Source organism: Hibiscus syriacus, unplaced genomic scaffold, assembly GCF_006381635.1.
Source record: "Hibiscus syriacus cultivar Baekdansim isolate YM2019G1 unplaced genomic scaffold, ASM638163v2 tig00116971_pilon, whole genome shotgun sequence".
In the NCBI taxonomy this organism is placed as follows: domain Eukaryota; kingdom Viridiplantae; phylum Streptophyta; class Magnoliopsida; order Malvales; family Malvaceae; genus Hibiscus; species Hibiscus syriacus.
In genome coordinates, this window is record NW_024063495.1 from 4,690,694 (window position 1) to 4,712,607 (window position 21,914).

Consider the following 21,914-nt stretch of genomic DNA (forward strand, 5'->3'; position numbering starts at 1 on the left):
ATCACTCCTACATTATGAAATTTTAAATTACTAAAATTGTATGGGAGCAAGTGTATCTATGTTATTTTATAAAAAATATAAGGGTGAATATATAAAACTGCATAGTATAGAACTAATCATTTTCACAGATGTTTCATCGAAATCAAGCATTTATATCTAAACAAACTCATGTTTCAATGGTAAAGATAGAGGCATGAAGAACTTACAACGGAGTTCATTACCTTTGTTCCATGTCAGACAGGTTCAAGAAAAATAGAAAAATAGTAACCCAAAAGTATAACGGATAGAAGATTACCTTTGTTTCTTGACAAATGAGTTCCTCAGAAACGAATAAAATTTGAGATGCACAACTCAATTAGCACCTACGAAGACAGAAACATATGAATTATTGATTTTAATCACTGATACTCAATTAAAGAAAATACTGAGAAAAACTAGGAACACAAGTGTTAGTTAAAAAACTAGTTTATGAGTAAACATGTAAACATGTAAATCAGAGAGAAAAGCTTAACACTTTATGAGTAAACATGTAAATCAATTGCAGTCACTATAGGACTGGTAAAAATACATCAAATAAAATTAACTTAGATCTCAACCAAAGTGTGTATATTAAGCAAATAAAAAAATCACTTTATTATAAATTGGACTATAAAGCTATAATAAAACGATTAAAATTAAAATTAAAAATTGGATCTCCGCTGTTGTGTCAAAGTGTTAATTACAAATAACCTGTTCTTGTTTGAATCAGATCTGTAGATAAACGTGTTCAAGCAGACATGGAGGTCTTAGAGAAGCACAACCGGCAGAATCTATAAACGTTCTAACATTGTTTATAGTGTCATCTGTTTGATCAAGCGAAAATACATCTCAAAACTCCTCAAACTAACCATGTAGACATTAACAAGGAACTTGGAAGTTGCTAATAAAGGATAAAGAAGACCATCAGTTTCCTTTTCCCCCCAGTGTTCACTTGATTTATTCGATATTATTTCCTTCGCAAAATCAATCCAGAAAAGGAAAAGAAAGAACTATATTATATAATGTAAGAAACATATTTTGTTGGTAAGATGTAACACTTATGTAAGTTACTTTACTCTTCCAAATTCATTCTTGTTGTTAGTTGGTGAAGCAAATCTAATAAAGTGAAAGCTTTTTAGCAAACTAATGGCAGACCTGAGGGTAATAATGCGTGCATATGTAATGGATTGTCTCATGAAAGGGTAAATAAAGAAATACCTCATTTTCATAAGGGTTTTGGCTTAACCAATCTCAAAATATAAAATAAAGAATGCAACATTCAAAGGAAAAAAGAAGAGGCCAATCTTTACTTTCGGGTACTAACTATTCTGTCTCACTCGTCTCATACATGATACATACTTAACTATGTTTACGCTTTTATTCTTCATTTTTGCATGGTTGAACAGTAAAAAAAATTCAAATTATTTATCTTTGTTCACATGGAAAGACAGATTTAAAAATGAGATTATTATTAAAAAAAGTACAAATAAAATACCTCTACAATACGAGACTTTAGAATTTTGATGGGTGACCACACCCAGTATCCTTTAGTACATCCTGAATTCAAATTATTTATTCAATTAATTTTCAAAAACAAATAATTCTTGATTTTCATGGTAAACTCGGATCACATTTTCAAGTTCGATTGAGACTCACACAAAGGTTAACCGAATCACACAAAGTGGAACTTGCATTCATTTATACAAGCAAAACTAGCGATTCTGAAATAACTACATAGTCAAACAAGACAGAGGAACGAAGGCAAGTACGAAATAACTACATGGTCAAACAAGAAAGAGGAACGAAGGCAAGTAAGTACCTTAGCTGCTCTTCCAAGGTTTAAGGACTCCAACAACTATAACAACAACTATGATTAGGAGAATCAAAATGGCGATGCACATCCTCTTTCGTGTACTCTTCTGTCGATTCTTTGCTTTTTGAAGGGCAACCGTCCCTGACTGGACATTACTGACTACAGTTGAAACCTGAACAAGATTTCATTAACGCACAATGCCAAGCAAAAACACACCACTCGACCTAATATGCATACTAATAAATAATTGGTAAACCACCCATTCTAAGAGATTTGAGAATATGAACAAACCTGACTTTCGATGTTGTCTAAAATTTCTCCTTCTGCTTCAACAAGAACTGCAAAATCAAGGTAAATCTGACAATAGCAACCCCATTAGAAAAGTTAAATCGGTTTAGTCCATAATACATGCTAATGGGCATCTCACGTTGAATCAACTACTAAGAGAAAGAAAGCCTAACCTGGGTATCGCGAAAAGCTTCTCATTTTCGTCGCGTAATTTTTGTTCCGAGTCTGAAATCAGAGAGAAATCGAAGGGAAACAAGGGAAGAAGGGTTAAGAAATGCTGGGTTGGATTTGGGATTTTACTTATCGATCGAAGAATGGTGTACTACTTGCGACGACGTTGGAGGCGAAGGAAGCTGGGCACAGTGAAGGAGATGGCTTCTGTAATTGGCGTGAGGGAACGGATAATAGTGATGGAAAAGAGGGCTAGGGCTAGAGGAGAATTAAAACAGACTTTGCGGCGTTTAAATATACAAACGCCACTGAAGGGTAACCAATTGCGGCGTTTTTAATTAAAAACGCAACTAATGTTAAAAACATCTGCGGCGTTTTTTGTCAAAACGCCACTAAAGTACGCATCATTTGCGGCGTTTGTTAGCAAAACGCTGCTAAATTACTAATACTTTGCGGCGTTTCTACGAAAACGCCACAAAAGTACGAGTCTACAGCGGCGTTTTTATACGAACGCCACTAAAGTAGAAGTCTATAGCGACGTGTTCATACAAACGCCACTAAAATACAAATATTTTGCGGCGTTTTTTATATAAAAACGCCGCTATATAATACACCTATTGCGGCATTTGTAAAAAGCCGCCGCTATTGTACTACTCATTAGCGGCGTTTATATCTAAAAACGCCGCAAAATGTTTAATATATAGCGGCGTTTTTGGATACAAACGCCGCTAAATACCTTTATTTATATTAGATTAACATATTTTAAATATTTCATTTCTTCTATACATAACCTAAAGTTACAACCATACATTTTAATTAAAACAGAAGTACTTATGCATAAAACTACTTAACAACAAAATACATTATAATTTAGAAACATTAAAGTACTTATGCATAAAACTACTTAACAACAAAATACATTATAATTTAGAAACATTAAAGTACTTATGCATAAAACTACTTAAAAACAAAATACATTATAATTTAGAAACATTAAAGTACTTATGCATAAACAGTCTTCACCATATTGTTCAGTACAATTTAGTCTTCATTGCTCTTTCGTGGGGAAAAGACGTAGGAAAGTTGTTTTCCTTGTTTGACGACGCATCGTTAAGTTTTTCCTCCGTGTAAATTCTATATGGAGAAACTCTTCATCCATTTCACCAAATAAATCTCCTACCTCCGGTTCACCAAGAAGACTCCTTGCGCGCTTCAGTGCTTCACTTGAAACAGATAACGACCCTCCACCTACAGTATAAAACTTGATTAGAGGTGCTTGGGAATTGAATCAAACATTAAAATATATTTAAATAGATGATATAAATGTTTACTTGGAGTAACAGTAGAGGCAACATCGTCTTCATTGAGGATCGATACTGCTTTTGCAATTGAAGATTCTTTCAACGCCACAGAGTTACCAAATTCGGTTCTAAACATAGGGTATTTTTCCATTTCTCTATCATCATTCTCAATAAGCTTCGAAGATCCTACATGCGTACGATCTATGAAATTTGAGTGACCGTACAAAAAAGGAAATATAGCGGCATAAAGATTCATAGAATTTTACCATCGAGTTTCGACGGCGAAACCGGACCGATAGCCTCCCAGCGATAATTTGATCCATCGTCAGAGCAAAGACGCCACGTAGACATTCCGACGATAATTTCTCTTACTCAAGGCAAGACCTGCTCTTTTTTTCTCAAATATGTTAGTTTTCTGGGTTTTCCCCATTTTCAGAATACCAACCAAAACAAAATTGAAAAAGATCAGGAGCTAAGATAAGAGGGATCAAACCGTGGAATTGTGTTATAGTTCGTCGGTGAGAGGACCGATTTGGTCGCCAGGATAGACAAAAGACGATGTCGCTTGGAATCGTGTGAGGGTTGTTGTTGTACCAGAGAAGAAACTGTGAGGGAAGAAGAGTTGAAATGATTTTAGGGTTTGGGTGGGAGAAAATGGAGGATAATATATTTAACATTTTGCGGCGTTTTTACAAAATGCCACTATATCACATGTTTTTTGCGGCGTTTATACAATAAACGTCGCTATATTACACTATATTACGGCGTTTTAGCTAAAACGCCGCTAAATGTCTACTATATTGCGGCGTTTTTACTATAAACGCCGTTATTGTTTAACCTTTCTGTGGCGTTTGTCTAAAAACGATGCAAAAACTATTATTAATTGCGGCGTTTGTTGAAAAAACGCCACTATATACCATCCTATGGCGGCGTTTTTCACAAAAACGCCGCTATATTTATACTATTTTGCAGCGTTTTCACAAAAAACGCCGCAAAAGTCTCAATTTGTGGCGTTTGAAATGAAAACGCTGCTATATGTAATATTTTTGTGGCGTTTTATCATAAAACGCCGCTGAAAACGCCGCTACAGAACACTTTTGCTGTAGTGATTACGACACATACCAGGCAAAGTGATCTTCACAACAAATAGAACCCCAAATGATTGAAAGTCCAGCTCATTTCCCGTGATCAGGCAACGTCAAGCAGTGCTTTCAACCAATTACAAAGTAAATTAAAAGTCGCAAAAAGGATCGAATAAGTGGTATAGATAACATACCAAGTTGCCGTGAACATATCATAAAACTTGTCGAATGCCTTATCGAAGCAGTAGTGGCAAATCAAAAGATCCCTAATGTCAGTCACCTCGCACGTAGACTTACAGCATTTTCCCTATATTGATTAAATGTTTAGACATTAGTGTCATGACATGAATTCCAAGTGATACAGTATCTAAAGCGCAGCGAATGGAAAAGCAAATTCTCACCAGTCACGAGGCCGTTGAAGATTATGTCACTAACAAGAGGGAATTGTGATAATGTAATTGAATGTACTCGTTTACGTCGATCATTTTCGAGAATTATTTATCATATAACAATTCAATTCATATTTCAGGAAGTATTTTTACATGAAATATTTAGGTGTTTTAAAGTATTTTGGGGGTTAAAATAGTCGGTGAATTAATCGATATAAATTAGTTATTCTTCAAACTTTAGATGATATTCTAATCTTAATATAAATTGTTTGCTCATGACAATTCTATAAACTACATATCTATGTAAATTACCTAGTAATAATAACCTATCTTTTATACTAATATATTATAAATATTTGTTATAAAATAAGTTATAATTAATTCATTCATTTGTTAATCAATAAATCGAATACAATAGTTATAAAAAAAATCATACATGGAGGCATACTGTTCTAATTTTTCCGGTGGAAGCCCACACTTTATTTGACAATGTACCATGATCATCATCACATGACTAGCCGTCGGATTCACATACTTTTCAGCCTCATCCAAAAGAAAAGTCAACACATGAAGATTATCTGTCGTAATCAACCAGGATAATGCCCAACAGAAACCATTAATATCGATTCATTTGTAATTACAAATTCGGCCCCTTCCCAAAACTATTTCTAAAATCTTTCAAAAATCATTAATTAAAAAAATAAAAGTAAACTATCTATTCGATCACCCAACGATTACTTAACTTCTATTTTAGTCATCTAACTATTTTTTTAAAATCATAGTTAACGTTACGTTTTGATTCTGTTTTAATCATTCACCACTAAATACTTAATGATAATGTTGACGTGATATTTTAATAATTTTTAATAGGGTAATCTATATCAAATATCACTCATCTTTATACTCGGGATCGAAAATGGCACTGACGTTTCAATTTTGTCAATTTTAGCACGGACGTTTATGTTTCACAGCAATTTTGCCACTTCGCCGTTAATCCGTTAACGGGACGATGACATGGCAATTTTATTTCGTGACGGCGATGACATAACACCCTCATCAAAACAACGTCGTTTTGGCACGACCGTTTTGATGCTCAAAAAGCTCAAAACGACGTCGCTTTGTTGATGAAAAAATATTTTTCATGGGATTCGAACCGTAGACCTTTAAACTACAAAACTAAATACCCAACCGCTCAGCTAACTTAAGCACTTGGTGTAATCTTGACAAAACTATTATAAATGTTCATCACTACCACCGTCACCCTCATTATCTAGATTCAATCTTCTCTCATTGCGCACCATCCACGACCATCACCACCGAGCCATTAGGCTCTTCAGTCTATCTCCGCCAGCGAGACATGCTTCAAAAGTTCAGCCAACAGAACAATTCATTTTCCTTTTTCGGTGTCGACGAGCAACTACTCGACTCCTCAAAAGAAGAAGCAATACAGAGGGGTGAGGCAAAGACAGTGGGGGAAATGGGTGGCCGAAATTAGACTCCCGCAGAACAGAATGCGGGTGTGGGTAGGGACTTACGAAACAGTTGAACTCGCCGCTTATGCGTGCGATCGTGCTGCTTATAAGCTTAGAGGGAAATACGCGAGGTTGAATTTTCAAAACCTCAAGGATCTAAGTAAACTGGGTTTTGAAAAGCTGTTTATAAGCTTATGTGGGTAGGGACGGTGCTCGATTGAATGCTTTGAAGAACGCTGTGGATTCTAAGATTCAGGCCATTTATGAAAAGCTGAAAAGAGAGAGAGCTAAAAAGAAATCCAAGAAGGTCAACTCCAATAGCACTGATGCTGCTGCTGCTTCTACTTCCTCCCCTGAAGTTAAGTGAACCGTGTTCGTCGTCTCATCGTTATCGCCGACGGTTTTGAGTGACAGTTTAAGCAACGACTGGCTGTCACCGAGTTTGTCTGAAGGTGGGTCTTGGAGATATGAGAATTCGGCGTCGAATGATTATCCGATAACGATGGTGGAGGAACAACAATACGATGAGTGTTGGCTTGCAAAGTGAAAATTTTCAACATATAAACACCAAGAGAGACTTCTTTTTCTTTATATTTTGTGTTTTAGTAGTGTGAAAATGGTAAATTTCGTTGTGTTTAGTGTTTTATGGTAGGAATAAAATTTCATCAACAAAACGACGTCGTTTTGAGTTTTTTGAGCATCAAAACGGTCATGCCAAAACGACGTCGTTTTGATGAGGGTGTCATGTCATCGCCATCACGGAATAAAATTGTCATGTCATCGTCCCGTTAACATATTAACGGCGGAGTGGTAAAATTACAGTGAAACATAAACGTCCGTGCTAAAATTGGCAAAATTGAAACGTCAGTAGCATTTTCGATCCCGAGCATAAAGATGAGTGGTATTTGACTAGATTACCCTTTTTAATATTGATGTGATATTATCTTATGGTGACAAATCAACACTATTATTAATTTTTTAATGGTGTATAATAAAAATAGAAATTAAATTATAGATGAGCTATCAAATAGGTAGTTTACCCAAAAAAGGGATAAAGTACACAAATAGTTCCTCAACTATATGACATTAGTTTGTTGAATTCCCAATTATTAAATGTTATAAAATGGTTCCACGACTATAGGGAGCTGGTTTATTATGTCCCTGACTATTCAAAGTTACAAAACGGTCACGCAACTATTCATATGTTCCAAATCTGTCATTTTTCATAAAAATTTGAAGAATGTCTAAGCTGGACGTTAACCTACTGAATAAGATACGGTAAAATCATATTTCGATTATCTCTACTAGCACCGTCGTTGCTTTCAAGAATTGGCTCGATGACATGATGTTTCAAGTACTAACCCGACCATATAAAATAAATAGAGACTCGATCCATAGAATACAACTCAAATAATTATGAAATCATATTTTATCATCTCAGCCAGTATGTTAACTTTCTGCTCAGATGGATGTTAATTTTCTAACGAAAAAAAATAAATTTGGAACATATGAATAATCAAATGATCATTTTATAATTATTAATAATCAAGAACTCAACAAAACAACGTCGTGTAATAAGACTATTATTTTATAATTTTTAATATTTAATGAACTTAATAAATTAGTATCTATATGTGTATTTTTAAATAATAAAAAACTCGGCTGAAAAAGTTGACAAAGTAGGCATACATACATGGACGAAGGCTTGCCTATATTAATTATATACTTTATCTTGTGAACCAAGCCACGAGCAAGCCTCACAAGATTTCTTTTGACCAAGAGAAAAGAAAAAAGCTTTATCTTTCTTGTTTGTTTGTTTTGGGTTCATCTTCACTAGGTTTACCTTTCTGGGTTTTCCTTGTATGTTTCATCATTTCCATGTATATTTGATACTTCTTTTCTTCTGTTCTTTTTTTCTGGGTAATTAGAAAGTAGAGTTTTAGTTGAAACTTGTGGCTTTTCTTTTTTGTTCTGATTGTTTGTTTTCTTCAATTGTGCAAAAGGAAACAACAGCGCAATCAGGGATAAGATTTGGGTGGTTTTGGATTGCTTGTATTTGTCTTTAATTTCAGAACCTTTTGGTTAGTAATTTCAGTAGGAATGGCAAAGAGTTACTTCAAGCAAGAGCATGATCTGGGTATGTACTGTAACTTTTTATTTGTTATGAACATGGTGTAAAGATATATGCATCTTAATTTCTATTTTAGTTATGGTAAATCAATGTGAATTATGCTATTTACTGGGGAATCAATTTTTTATATTCTTGGAAGCTAATGGTTTTTCCTGTGTGTTTCTGGCTTCAGAGAAGAGGAGGGCAGAGGCTGCTAGGATTAGGGAGAAATACCCGGATAGGATCCCGGTAACGATTGAACTTCGACTTTCGAGCTTGATATCTATCGTTTTTGCTTGTGTTCCTACAGTCGTACTGTTTTGATAAGCCTGCAATATATTTGTCGGTGATTGCAAGTTTCCCATGCTTGACTTGTTTTTCATCCTCTTTTATTTTTAAGGTGATTGTGGAGAAAGAGGAGAGGAGCGATATCCCGAACATCGACAAGAAGAAGTAAGCGTGGCTAATATCTTATTCGGGTCTTCAGATTCTCTTGATTCATTGCTCTATTCTGCTAAAACATCTGGCGTGTAGTTCCTTTGAATTATCCATCTCTGCTGCATTGCATCTTCGACACAATGGTTTTGTTGATCGACAGAATGTGTCTTGGTCGTATGAAATCGAATACTTGTTTATCTCCGGGGTAGTCTTCAGTAAAGATTATCTTCATGTAATATGATTCCGAAATTTACAGGTACCTTGTCCCAGCTGAGTTAACTGTCGGGCAATTCGTATATGTCATCCGTAAAAGGATCAAACTGAGTGCTGAGAAAGCAATATTCATATTTGTGGATAATGTCCTCCCTCCAACTGGTAATCCCTTGTATTTATATCCATCGGTGCTCGATTCTTTACCTTTCCTATCCGATTCAATGTCGGCTGAACTCTTTTTTTCTTCTTTTTGCAGGTGCCATTATGTCTGCCATATACGAAGAGAAGAAGGATGAAGATGGATTTCTTTACGTTAGTTACAGCGGGGAGAACACATTCGGTGATCAGATTTCTCAGTAGCCTTCGGTAAATTCATTCCTGAAGTTGCTTTTATCTTTCCCTCATTTCACCGTAACCATGAATTACCTCTCGCATTACCATTTTCGTTGTTGAGCCGTGAATTTCGTTATCACTAGTGTTATATTAAGACCTGGTGACAATATGGTGTACAGCCGAATATTGTATATAAATTTAAGAATTCCACTCAATAAGTTCTTTTTCGTCGTATCCGTTACTTGAATTCGATCGACCCCGTTCATGAGATGTTAGCAACTTAGCATCGAGTTTGAAGTTAATCTTTATGAGCCACCCTACCTTACATATGTGTGGCAATCCATCATTTCAATGACTATGTCGTTGGGGAGCATCGGTTGTGCTCTGTTTCAGAGATTCTCTATGTGAATCTTTCCGATTCGTAAGCAATTATTTGGAGGCAGCCCAAACCCTCCAACCACCAATCATCCACCGTACCACCTGTTTTTATTTTCCCAGAAGGGAAGAACAAGAACACAGGGTTTAGTCCTATAGTTCATTCTCACGACCAAACCTAATTCGTGAATGCATAATCCAAAAGGCAAAATATCTATTAACCCACTTTCTCTAACTACAAAAAGAAAGAAATAAGGCCCTTTTTCCTTTTTCCTTTTTCTATTCATTTATTTTTCATAGAATGAAAATACAAATAATTAAGAAATTAAATTTTGAGGTGAAGGAGCTATAGTATAAATGAACTTGAGACATTACATTGCACAAACGATCCCCACATTAGAGAAGGCTCTCACCTATACCTGCTATATCTACTCACTTTAAGATTCATATTCTTAACTTGGTTTGTTTCTTGGGACGACCAGAATGAATCTTTTGTCTTCAATCTTTGCAGAAACCGAAATCGAGAATCAAAGCTACTCAATTTGCAGAAATGATCAAAAGAATTTATGCATATCGTCAGATATAAATGACAAAACCGAGCCATTGAAGCAAAAGATATGGCAGCTAGAACATGGATATTCAAGAAAAACAACAGGTTTATGGTAAACGAATTTACTAACCTTAAAGTGAAATTCAGCATTATTCAGAGGAATCAACAAGTTTTTCGAATTCACCAAATATATTCGGGCAGTCATCCCGTTTTCCCAGTGCTCTTGCTTCCCAATAACCGCCTACACAACGGAAGGATCCATTTTCACCATCTCTTTCAAACCATCTAGGCTTCCACCCATTTTCTTGTAGTTTTCTCGACTGTGTAGGATCATAGACAGCATGAATATCGAGCAATAGAAGCAATATTATAGAATTTAACAGTATATCATATGATATAGGTAATTTAGATAAATCAGATATAATTAACTTTGAATGAAATTGCAAATGTAGGTAGATGCTTAAGCCAAGATGCAAAAAACAAAACATGCAAGGAGACTTTTCTGGAGGCAATAAAACATTTACAACGAGTCCTTGTCAACAAATGAATGCATTAGCATGGAAACATGAAAATAATGGAGGTGGAAACATACTATTCTCTGCCTCCTCTCTAACCGTTGTTTCTCTGCATTTGCTCTATCATATTCCCCATTCTCCAAATGGCGTTGATCCGGTCGAGGCCTTGAATCCGTAGGTGGGAGCTTCTCCTTAATCCGTGATCAAATACCCGAGACCATATAAAGCTCTAGAAAACAATTTAGATATGCATAAGAAGAAATGATGTAATACATCATCTCTACCTGCAGGCCGGGCGTTAGTTCATTTAGTGTTATTGCAAATGATGTTAAATTGTAGCGAGTCAGATTAGGAGGTGGCTTGTTCCTCTTCCATAGCAAGGTGGCGCCTGATGAAGGGCTGCAGTCCTTTGGTTTGCCATTCCCATCACCGTTGATATAATACATGCTGTCATCCCATTTGCCAAATAATGTTGCAACTTTTCTACTCGAAAGGTCTTTGACAAACCCATGGACCTAAGTAAATGAAGGACAGGATAAGAAATTACAACAAAAAATAACTCTTTTAAGACACAGAAGATAGACTACTATGGATATGAAGCACTATGGATATGAAGCAGTCAAGGGGGATAAAACAATTATATTGACAACTAACCTGGTGAGGATTCCGGTCAAGAATAGATTGCTCTTTGAATTTGAGTTTGCATGAATACTGGCGATTCCCATGAATGTGCATCAAACCATGGTGATCGCAATATACTTTACCGAGGATAAGATTATAAATACTAGTTGTTACCTGCAAAGAATGAGGTCCAAATAATTCATACCGCACAAACAGAAAGGAGAAGCGGGTATATTAAAACATCTAAATGGAGCATCCAGTAAACACAAAGCCCAGTAGTGCACACCTTGCTGCACTTAAATATTTCACCAACATCAAACTCTACGGTCAGAACTCAAACAGGGTCAAGCTGAATTGACCGCCCCAAAGCTTTGTGTGGAGGTTACTGTCGTCCCAGAATTTCCATCCTCTGCCTTCACAATGACAGGCAATGACCTGTTTCAACCTGAAAGGTAAGTCATATGTGCTATGGAACTGCAGAACAATATTTGCACTTCCACATCCAGATAAATAGAATCAACAACTTAGGAAGGTAAGTACTCCAAAGGCCTACAGTACTAGTACAATTCAAGTTTATCTTCCGAAGTTCTTAAAAAACACGTTCGTAATGTTTCTTTCACTTTCTAGAGAATGCCAAACCAATAATTGCTTGAACATGAAAGTTTCCCTTCCTAGAACTGTCCATGGACATTTTGTTCCAGATAAATAGTTCAAATTGTTGTTGAAGACACTATCAAGGCAATAATTTCCAACAACTTGATTATCCATAATGAAGAAGAAGACGATGAGTCCTTTCCTTGCTCTCTCTTTTATTTATTTATTTTTAAATATATACTTGTGTGTTACCAAAGGGTAATGCAAAAGTAAATCATCTAGTTGACCTTCTCCCAACTGCTGAAAAGTCAGAAGTACTTGATTGTAATAAAAAAGTTCATAGCTTGTCAGTTTTAGCTTCAATATAAAGCTGCACATTTCTTGATATGAAATTTAGGCATTGCTAATCCTGAAAACTGACCTTCTCAGAGAAGAAACGAACTCCTTTGTCAGCATATTCTGCTTCATAAGTTTCTCCCAGTAATGGGTTGAAGGGCTTACAATGTCGGCTTCAGAGGAAGCATACCCGGAAACAGAAAATGCAGCAACATTAAGAATCCGCTGGAGACTGTTACCCTGAGAATGTACAGAAAACCCAGTTATGATGAAAATCAATTTCTCAAATTCTAGATGTACTTCCATGTTGCAAATTGTCGAAAAACTATATTCAAATTTGTTATACCCGAAGATAGACAGTGCATTTATCAAAAGAAGCACAAAATATTAAAGAAAAAAATGTATGAATAACGTACCTCTTTTCCATACTCGTATGGTCGGTCCAAAAGATAAGAATATTCTAGGTCCTCAAAACATTTCTGAAGGGATGATATTGGTTCATTAAAGTAAACAGGGAGACATACTTTTGTGAGATCCTTTCCCACATTGTCTTTGATCATGGACCAAAGATCAGGAAGTTTTTTTCTTCTCTCAATTTGAGGATATATGGAATGACAATCTTCTTTATCAGCATCCATCTTTTCCACATTATCAAATTGATTTTCAGTTTCTTTCAGATAATCAGCATGATCAACTGACCCTATTAAAGACCCACAACTAACAGTCGGTTCAGTAAAATACTCTTTTGTATCAAAGAACAAGGTTCCATCTTCATTTGAAACTTCCTTAAGCTCTTGCTTCTCTATATCATCAGATGACTCGGTTGTGCTGCATTCTGAGAACCCAAACAAGTGTCAGGCTAGAAGAGATCAGGACAGTAATTAGTAACCAGAAACAGAGTTTAATAATAAGATAATTACTTATCGCAGCACTTCTGAACAAACTTCCGTTCATGTTAAATAAAGCTTCGGATGATGAGAACATATTTCTTACTCAAGAATGCATATCTAAAACACTATGAAATCAGTTTCTTCATAAAGTGCCACCATGGATATGACTACGGGTCAATACACAACAACAAAGACTACCTTCCTTTGCTAACACAATTTAATTTTAATAGTCAGAACATAGGCGTCAGACATTCATGCATGAAGTAAGATGGAGCCAGACCGTAAACAATACAGCTTAGCAAAATAATGCATAGGATTGGTCAATTAAGAAAATATGTGGTATCATGCAATTTCATAAAAGAATCAACAATTTAAAAGATGAAATCTCATTTGTGAACGGTAGCTGTTCATCTCATGAAGTAAATATTATTTACTTCGAATTCAAGACTCTACCAGTTGGCTAATTACCAACCTGAGCCGGCCAGAGGCTTGCCACCCTCTCAGTACAAAACACCATAGGATTTAAAAAAAAACACTTATATCATTAAAATTCATTAAGTTGAACTTGATACTCGTCCAAGTCTAACTAAATTGATCTTCACTCGAATTCAGAAAGGAAGAAATTTAATTTAGCTCACCAAACTATTCAGATTTCAAACTATTAAAAGGTGTGAATAACTAAAGATCAAGCATTTTCATTCAAAGACACAAACTGATCACTAAGTTCACACTACCTCTAATTGCCTTAACTTGTTCAGCAAATTAGATATTTCTTCATAAAGAACTTTAAGTTGCCCTTGTATCTCCGAGAACTATCTGCTCACAATCCTTTACACGGTTATCACTGATTCCCTTCTCATGCAACCGTTTCTTGAGCCTATCAGTTGATATAGACAAATCATAGGGTACAAGGGAGAGATTATCGTTTAATGGTCTCAGCGGAAGGAGGCTCCTGGTTGATACCAAAGCTTGAATCCAAGCAACCCTGTCTTTCTTTGAATCGGTTCTCACATGAAGGGTCTTTGTAGCAGTAAAAATGTAATTTATCAGTGATTACAAAATAGTATCCGTTCTAAATACTCTCAACAATTTGTATCAGTTTTAACTTTCACTTGTTATTACATGATGTGTTTATTTTATAATTTACAAATTTATAATTTTTACACTAAGAAATAATTATATGATTAATAAAGTATTCTTAAATATATTAATTTTATATCTCACAATATCAATTTGTGTATAAAAATTATTTAAAATTTTATATATTTTCATGGGATATGTATAATTATTATATTTTTATTTTTATTAAAAATATTTATTTAATTTTATTATAATTTAAGTTGACATATTTTATTGATTAAAATTTTATGCGCCTGGATAATTTGACTGAATAACAATTTAAAATATTCATGGCATCACTTTAATTATATTTTTTTATTAAGCTAAAGTGATTACATAGTAGTATATGTCTTAAGTACTCTTAATCATTTGACAATGGACGTTTAATCACTCTTGCAATCGAAGGTACTCGAACCCATAACCTCTAGAAACAACAACGTTTTTAACCATTGAGGTAATTTGATTCGTGCACTTTAATTGTATTGACTTTGTTATCAATTTTAAACTATTAATAATATTATAAAAATAAAGACATCAAATTAAAATGGAACGATTAGATCACTAATTTCAACATAATAAAGGGGCTAAAACCAAATTGTTGATAATTCTTCGTGTGTGTATATAAATAAGGATGATTATGTGTCGAGTTTGATTTTTGGTCGAGTAAAACCCAATGATATAATATTCCTTTCTTCATCATTTGATCCGATTTGATTTAAGTTTAGAGAAATTTCACCCGATTCAAAGTTTAACCCGGTTTTTAAGATAAAAATTTGTACCCAACCTGACCTAACACAAATATAAAAAAATCTTATTTTTATTAATTAAAATAAAAACCTAACTAAAAATATATAAATAGAATGATATTATAGTAATTATTTTAAATATATATTGTTAATTATATTATTATTTTTAAATCAATTTTGACCAAATATTTTTCATCCTAAAATAAAATACAACCTAACTTATCTTTTTAAAAACCTGATTTAAACATGAATATTTAAAAAAACACATAGTCATATAAAATCAATACATCGTATAAAAATTGATCAAATTCTAATGAAATATCCGTCCCCACAAATATATATTGGTCTACGTGAGCATCTTGATGTAAATTAAGGTATATAACCTTTTAATTTGTACGTACATCTTAACCCATTAAGGGGGCAAAAATCGAGGATCGTCATTTTCAAGTTGTATGGGAATATGGTGTACTCTTATTAAATAATAGGGTAAAGTATAGTAATGGTCACTGAACTTTTCTAAAGCTTTTATTTAGGTCCCCTAACTTTTAAAACTTGTAATACAGTCATCCAACATTTAATCCGTTTGCAATAGGGTCCCCAACCGTTACACTGCCATTAGTATGTTTGCAATATGGTCACTGAACTTTTCAGGCGCTTGCATTTAGGTCCCCTAACTTTTAAAACTTGCAACAAAATCCTTAATTTTATTCTAAACCCCAAATTCTTTTTCGATCTCGAATTTCCTTTTTTGTTTATCTCTTCTCATTTCCAGCGTAACTTTTCAGCCGGGGATGCATGGGAAATTCTAATTTAACTTTGAATTATGTGGAGGTGTTGACTTGAATAAGGGTCCATTGAGAGAAGACGCGACCAATGGACTATCGGAACCATCAACGATTCAAGGTGTAATGTTAGATACAAGTCATCTCAAGTGAAGCATAGATGTTCGATGAAATACTTGTGAGAAAAAAATGGGGTTAGAAATGCATAGTTGACAAATACTACTAAGATGAACTAAATATCATTGTTGAAAGTCACCCACAAAGCTGAAATTATTTTGTATAAATGACATATAATAATTTCTTCGTTTAATCCTTGCGGTTAAAGATTTTCCAGCAAAGGATCAAATATAACGAAATCCCAAACAGCGCATTCACTTCTCAGTCTCTTTCGCTCACATGCACTCTCGTTTAGTTTTTGTTCTTCAATTTTTCTCCATGTAAAATTGTAAACCCAAGCAGTGTTATGTCTTTCAGCTTTTTATTTACAAAAAAAAAATGGAGGAAGAATTGCTGGAATGCAACACCGATTGCATTTATTTCTTAGCATATCCTCTCACTTGCAAGAAGGTATTTATTTTCTCTTTTGGGCTATCCGGAAGTAAGCATTTTCTCTTTCGCACTTTCCCATTTTCAGCTCGCATTGTGTGTTTTTTTTTTGTTGAATTTTTTATGTTTCTGGAACTACATGTCAAGGATCTAGATATTCATTATTAGTTTTGAACCAAACCATCTAATTTCTTTCCTTCTTCTTAATCAAAACTTTTAGTACTCCTTATGAAAGATATTCAGTCCATCAGAATAGAAGTGAAAGAGGGTCATAGGCTAATTTTTTTTATCTTCTTGTTTGGTTTTTCTTTAAATCAGGGAATTGGTTGTGAGTATCGACATAGTGAAATCGCCAGGCTCAATTCGAGAGACTGTTGGTACTAGTTTACTGGGAATTGTATTGATCCGACCTGTGGTTTTCGGCGTCCTGTGAGCTCGTATTCTTTTTAATAAGTTCATGTTGCTTATGGGACTGATATATCGTGAACGAATTGGATTTTTTACATGTTTTGGAAATTTTACGGTTGAATCTGTATTGAGTTATAGCTTTAGAAGACAATTTTGCATGCACACAACTCGAAAGGCATCATAACAGGATAGTATATTTAAAACAACTACTTGATATGTTGCCCGATCATTGTACATTTGCACCTTCATTTCTGGCATATATATGTTTGTTGCAGTGTCCTCTATGTTTTACAATGTCTTTTATTACTGACATGCCATGAATTTACAAGAATTATTAGGTCCTATGATTTTAGTTCCGTTGTCTGCTTTATATTATCATCATGTTTGGCTAACATTAAACATGGAGCATTAGAAGCAATTATATGTTAAAAGGGTAGGCCATTAATGCATTTGCAACTGGTAATGTTGTGTTTGGCATCTAATGTCTATCTTAAACAACCCATTTGACGCCTTAGCTTTTGGAGTGACTATGACCGAATCTCTTTCCCTTTATTTATTAAGTCCTCCTTTTGAATGAGTTATTAATTGATATTCTTGGTTTATTTTAGTTATTGCTTGGTTGTATGTTGTAGTCCTATGAACTAAAACTCTTTACTATTTTCACTGTCGTTGGATGTGCATGCTCAAGTTCCATCCAAACTTATTGGATTGTCATACCAAAGTGCGGCAGCTACGAACAAGAAAAATTGACCTTGTTACTTTTACTTCAACGGTTTATGAAATAAACGTGATAGATGCACTTTTCATGTTCAAAGTACGACAGTCGTTGGATGTGCGTGCAATAAACCTCAAATTTATATTGAAGTAAACACTGTCAAATAGCAAATTCATGTTCAAAATTCCAAAACACTTCAATTACATTCTAAACCCCAAATTCCAAAATACTTTAATTACATTCTAAATCCTAAATTGAAGTATTTTGAAATTTGAGGTTTAAAATATAATTGAATTATTTTGAAATTTAAGGTTTAGAATGAAATTGAGGATTGTGTTGCAAGTTTTAAAAGTTGAGGGACCTAAATGCAAGCGCTTGAAAAGTTCAGTGACCATATTACAAACGTACTAACGGTAGTGTAACGGTCTGGGACCATATTGCAAACGAACTAAAAGTTGGAGGATTGTATTGCAAGTTTTAAAAGTTAAGAGACCTAAATGAAAGCTTTAGAAAATTTCAGTGACCATTACTATACTTTACCCTAAATAATATAATACTAATATATAAATGCAACATATTAAGCTTTTCATGCATTGTCTGTCCTTGCTTGTCTACCAAGTGATTCAAAAAGCTTCAAACACTGTTTAATGAGATTGGTTCAAGTGATAAATAATTTGATATTATTTAAATAGGTCTTGAGTTCGAGATTTTTTATATGTAGAAAATCTTCCATCTACCAAAGGCAAGTGTGCGACGCGAGTCGATTTAAATTAGTCAAAGATTTATTTTTGTGTAAACGTGATTTTTCTTTTTCTTTTCCATTTTTAGTAGAAATAGATTGAGGAATGTCTAAGAGTATCGTATTTTTTAAAAAAAAAAAATTCTTAAATAATTTAAATATAATTTAATTTCATATCTTCTAAAATTTTGATATAATCTTTTAAAAGTTCATAATATATTCATCCCTTATTTTCGGTATATATTTTCTAAAATATTCATGCGTGTTGTCAATTAGTCACTACGCACGGTTAGACCACAAAATTAAAAAATTATTTTTTAACATGTTAATTTAAATTTTTACCATATATTTATATTATATCTAAATTATCATTTAATGATTAGATTAGCATAGGAATCTAATTGATGCAATATTTAATCTTTTAAGATTCTATTAAAATATTTTAAATTTGAGACTAATTTAAGATATAAATTATAATATAAAAATATTTAATATAATTAACCCTAAAAAGCAACACAAAAAGAATTTAGGGGCGGTAGATCTTTAAGTAAAGCAATTGAATGGTGTATAAGTAACTAAAAAAGTAATAAAACCCTTGAAAAGGTAACTTCGTATTTTTAAGGCCTTGGTTCAGAAGATTATACTTAAAAATAATACTATTGGAATGTAATATATAATTAATTTCTATTAAGGTGATTTTTGTGTAAAAACATCAAATTTTTTTATTTATGTTTTGTATGTGAAAAAAAACTTTCTGCATTAAAATATTTAAATATTTTTTTGTAAATTATTTTATAACTCGACAAGTTTTGATTTTTGCATGAAATTACACAGTACATATAATCTAGTATAAGAAAACTTTGAGGGTAAATAATTTAAAATATGAATAATTTTATAAAAGTTTTATAAACAATATTTATTTTACAAAATGATTATGATGATGATGATAAGAAATATTTTATAGTTTAAAAAATTATAAATTTCATATATTTTTGAAAAAATTATTGACTTTTAAAATTAATTGTTTAAAAATATAAAAATATTAAAATAAACTTTTAATTACAATTGAAGAATAAAATGAATTATTATTCATTAATTATTATTTTTTGACAACGGTTAATAATGTTTATTCATTTTTAATAAAATTATAATTTAACATTTATTTAATATTTTTTTAAAATTGATATTAGAAAGAATATTTTAAATATATAAGTGATATTGTTTAGCTTTACCTTCTTTTTTTATTGAATTTTATTCACTTTTAATTCTTTTTTTATTGTATTTTTATTGAATTTTAAATATATGAGTTATAATTAAAATTAATTATTTATTCTGCTATTATTCAATTTAATTAAGAAAAATTATGATAAAATGTTTCTAAAAGAAAAATATAAATACATACATGAAAATCTAAAGATTTTCCTTTCTTTTGTGTTACTCTCTAAACTTGTAACAAAATTCAATAAAAAAAAGGAAGGTAAAGCTAAAAATATCACCTATATATTTAAAATATTATTTCTAATATTAATTTTAAAAATATTAAATAAATATTAAATTCTAATTTTATTAAAAAATAATAAACATTATTAATTGTTGTTAAAAAATAATAATTAATGAATAATAATTCATTTGATCCCTCAATTATAATTAAAAGTTTATTTTAATATTTTTAAACAATTAATTTTAAAAGTCAATAAAATTTTCAAAAATATATGAAATTTATAACTTTTTAAATTATAAAATATTTCTTATCATCATCATTATCATTTTATAAAAGAAATACTAATTATAAAACTTTTATAAAATTATTCATATTTTAAATTACTTACACTCAAATTTTTCCTATACTAGATTATACGTATTGTGTAATTTCATGAAAAAATCAAAATTTGTCAGAGTTATAAAATAATTTGCAAAAGAAGATTTAAAGATTTTAATACAGAAAGTTTTTTTACACACACAAAAAATAAACAAAAAAAGTTTACGTTGTTACACAAAAATCACCATAACATAAATTAATTACTTATCAGACACATTTTAAAACAATTTACGAAACTAACACACGGTCTTTCCACGTGAGGTTGTGCCACATTAGCATAATTACAAAGGGCATTATATTCGTAATATTTTCTCTAATGGTGTCTGACACATAAATAATAAAAAAAATCAGTGATTTTTCGGGAAAATCGCCTTGATTCACAAGATTATACTTAAAAATAATACTATTGGAATGTAATATTATTATGAGAATATTGCATTAACTTGTTCGGTTTGTTTAGTAGGAATGTAAGATTACAATATCTGGTTAAAAAAATATAAGATTATTTGAATGCATATTTTACTAAATTATTCATGTGATATATGTTCTTTTCAACCGTTTAAACTTTAATATTAACTTATGAATATTTGAATGAAAAATCAAAATTGTATTTTACTCTTTATACTCTCTAACTTTTGAGATAAAAAATACATTTAATATATAGTTAATATAATTAGTATATCAAACTTATATTTTTAAATAATTTTTACAAGTATCATATTTATTTATACAATACAAAAAAAATTATGATCTCGAATGGACAAAAATATTATTTTCTAATGTATAAGATCAATTTTTTAATAACCCAAAATTAGATATTATTTAAAATAATTACTTTTTTTAAGATAATATTATTTTCATCTCATAAAATTATAAAGGATTACTATATTTAATAACCCAAATATCAAATCCCATTCAGAAATAGCCCAAGGAAACTTGAGTGTCCAAATCAAATTAAAATCCTCCAAATTTAATGTCCATTTTACAAATTCAAATAACCCATTTACAAACACCCAAAGTTTGAAGCCCAACAATGGCCCAACTGTTAGAAGCTAGGGTTTCAGCAAGCTTTAGCCGCCGTCGTTGTTTGTTTCCGGCAGAAACTCTCCTAACCAGAACCAAATCGATCAAGTCAACTCCCAACCGAGCACCCAAGTGCACCATCAGCAAAAACGAATATGCAAACAGACAAAAAAATTGTAAAAAATGAGGAATTCTGAGTTGTAATCAAGGGAGATATAAAAACCCCATAAAATGTAAAAGAGAGGTCTCCCTTTTGAATTTTTTTTTCACACGAAAACAGTGTACAGGGCCCCCCCCCCCCCCATTTTACTTCTTTCTCTGGAAAAGCAAAGCAATATACCAAAAACAAAGTGAGCATGTTTTTCCTTTTTTGTTTATTTCAGCAACTTTCCAAGCAAAGAAAATCAAGAAAAAGAAAGGAGACGAGGGAGACAGTTCACCCAGTCGTCCGTTCGAGTCACCGGGGGTGGGAAAGAGAGGTTTTAGGTTTAGTTAAAAACGATTAAAA

General features: G+C 32.5%; 1 protein-coding gene and 2 pseudogenes across 3 annotated transcripts; 2 read left to right on the top strand and 1 right to left on the bottom strand.

Moving 5' to 3' along the window:
• Positions 1 to 2,393: 2,393 nt before the first annotated feature.
• On the top strand, positions 2,394 to 6,901 carry LOC120191837 (annotated as a pseudogene).
• Positions 6,902 to 8,236: 1,335 nt separating this feature from the next.
• LOC120191920 (autophagy-related protein 8f-like) lies at positions 8,237 to 9,855 on the top strand. Of its 3 annotated transcripts, none has more exons than XM_039194786.1 (6): positions 8,237 to 8,586; positions 8,630 to 8,671; positions 8,838 to 8,893; positions 9,045 to 9,097; positions 9,339 to 9,457; positions 9,552 to 9,855. In XM_039194786.1, the coding sequence occupies exons 2-6, from the start codon at positions 8,635 to 8,637 to the stop codon at positions 9,653 to 9,655; spliced, it is 369 nt and encodes a 122-aa protein (XP_039050717.1). In that variant the 5' UTR covers positions 8,237 to 8,586; positions 8,630 to 8,634; the 3' UTR covers positions 9,656 to 9,855. The 3 variants fall into 3 exon arrangements, with proteins under 3 accessions (XP_039050717.1, XP_039050716.1, XP_039050713.1); XM_039194785.1 differs by having other exon boundaries at positions 8,237 to 8,371; XM_039194782.1 differs by having other exon boundaries at positions 8,585 to 8,671.
• An 847-nt stretch (positions 9,856 to 10,702) lies between these two features.
• LOC120191838 lies at positions 10,703 to 21,547 on the bottom strand (annotated as a pseudogene).
• Positions 21,548 to 21,914: the final 367 nt, after the last annotated feature.

Bases quoted from the DNA above. Each gene is read 5' to 3' on its own strand.
- LOC120191920 (XM_039194786.1), top strand. From the start codon at position 8,635: ATGGCAAAGAGTTACTTCAAGCAAGAGCATGATCTGG. The intron at 8,894-9,044 runs GTAACGATTGAA...TTTATTTTTAAG, and splicing joins AATACCCGGATAGGATCCCG to GTGATTGTGGAGAAAGAGGA. The intron at 9,098-9,338 runs GTAAGCGTGGCT...CGAAATTTACAG, and splicing joins CCGAACATCGACAAGAAGAA to GTACCTTGTCCCAGCTGAGT.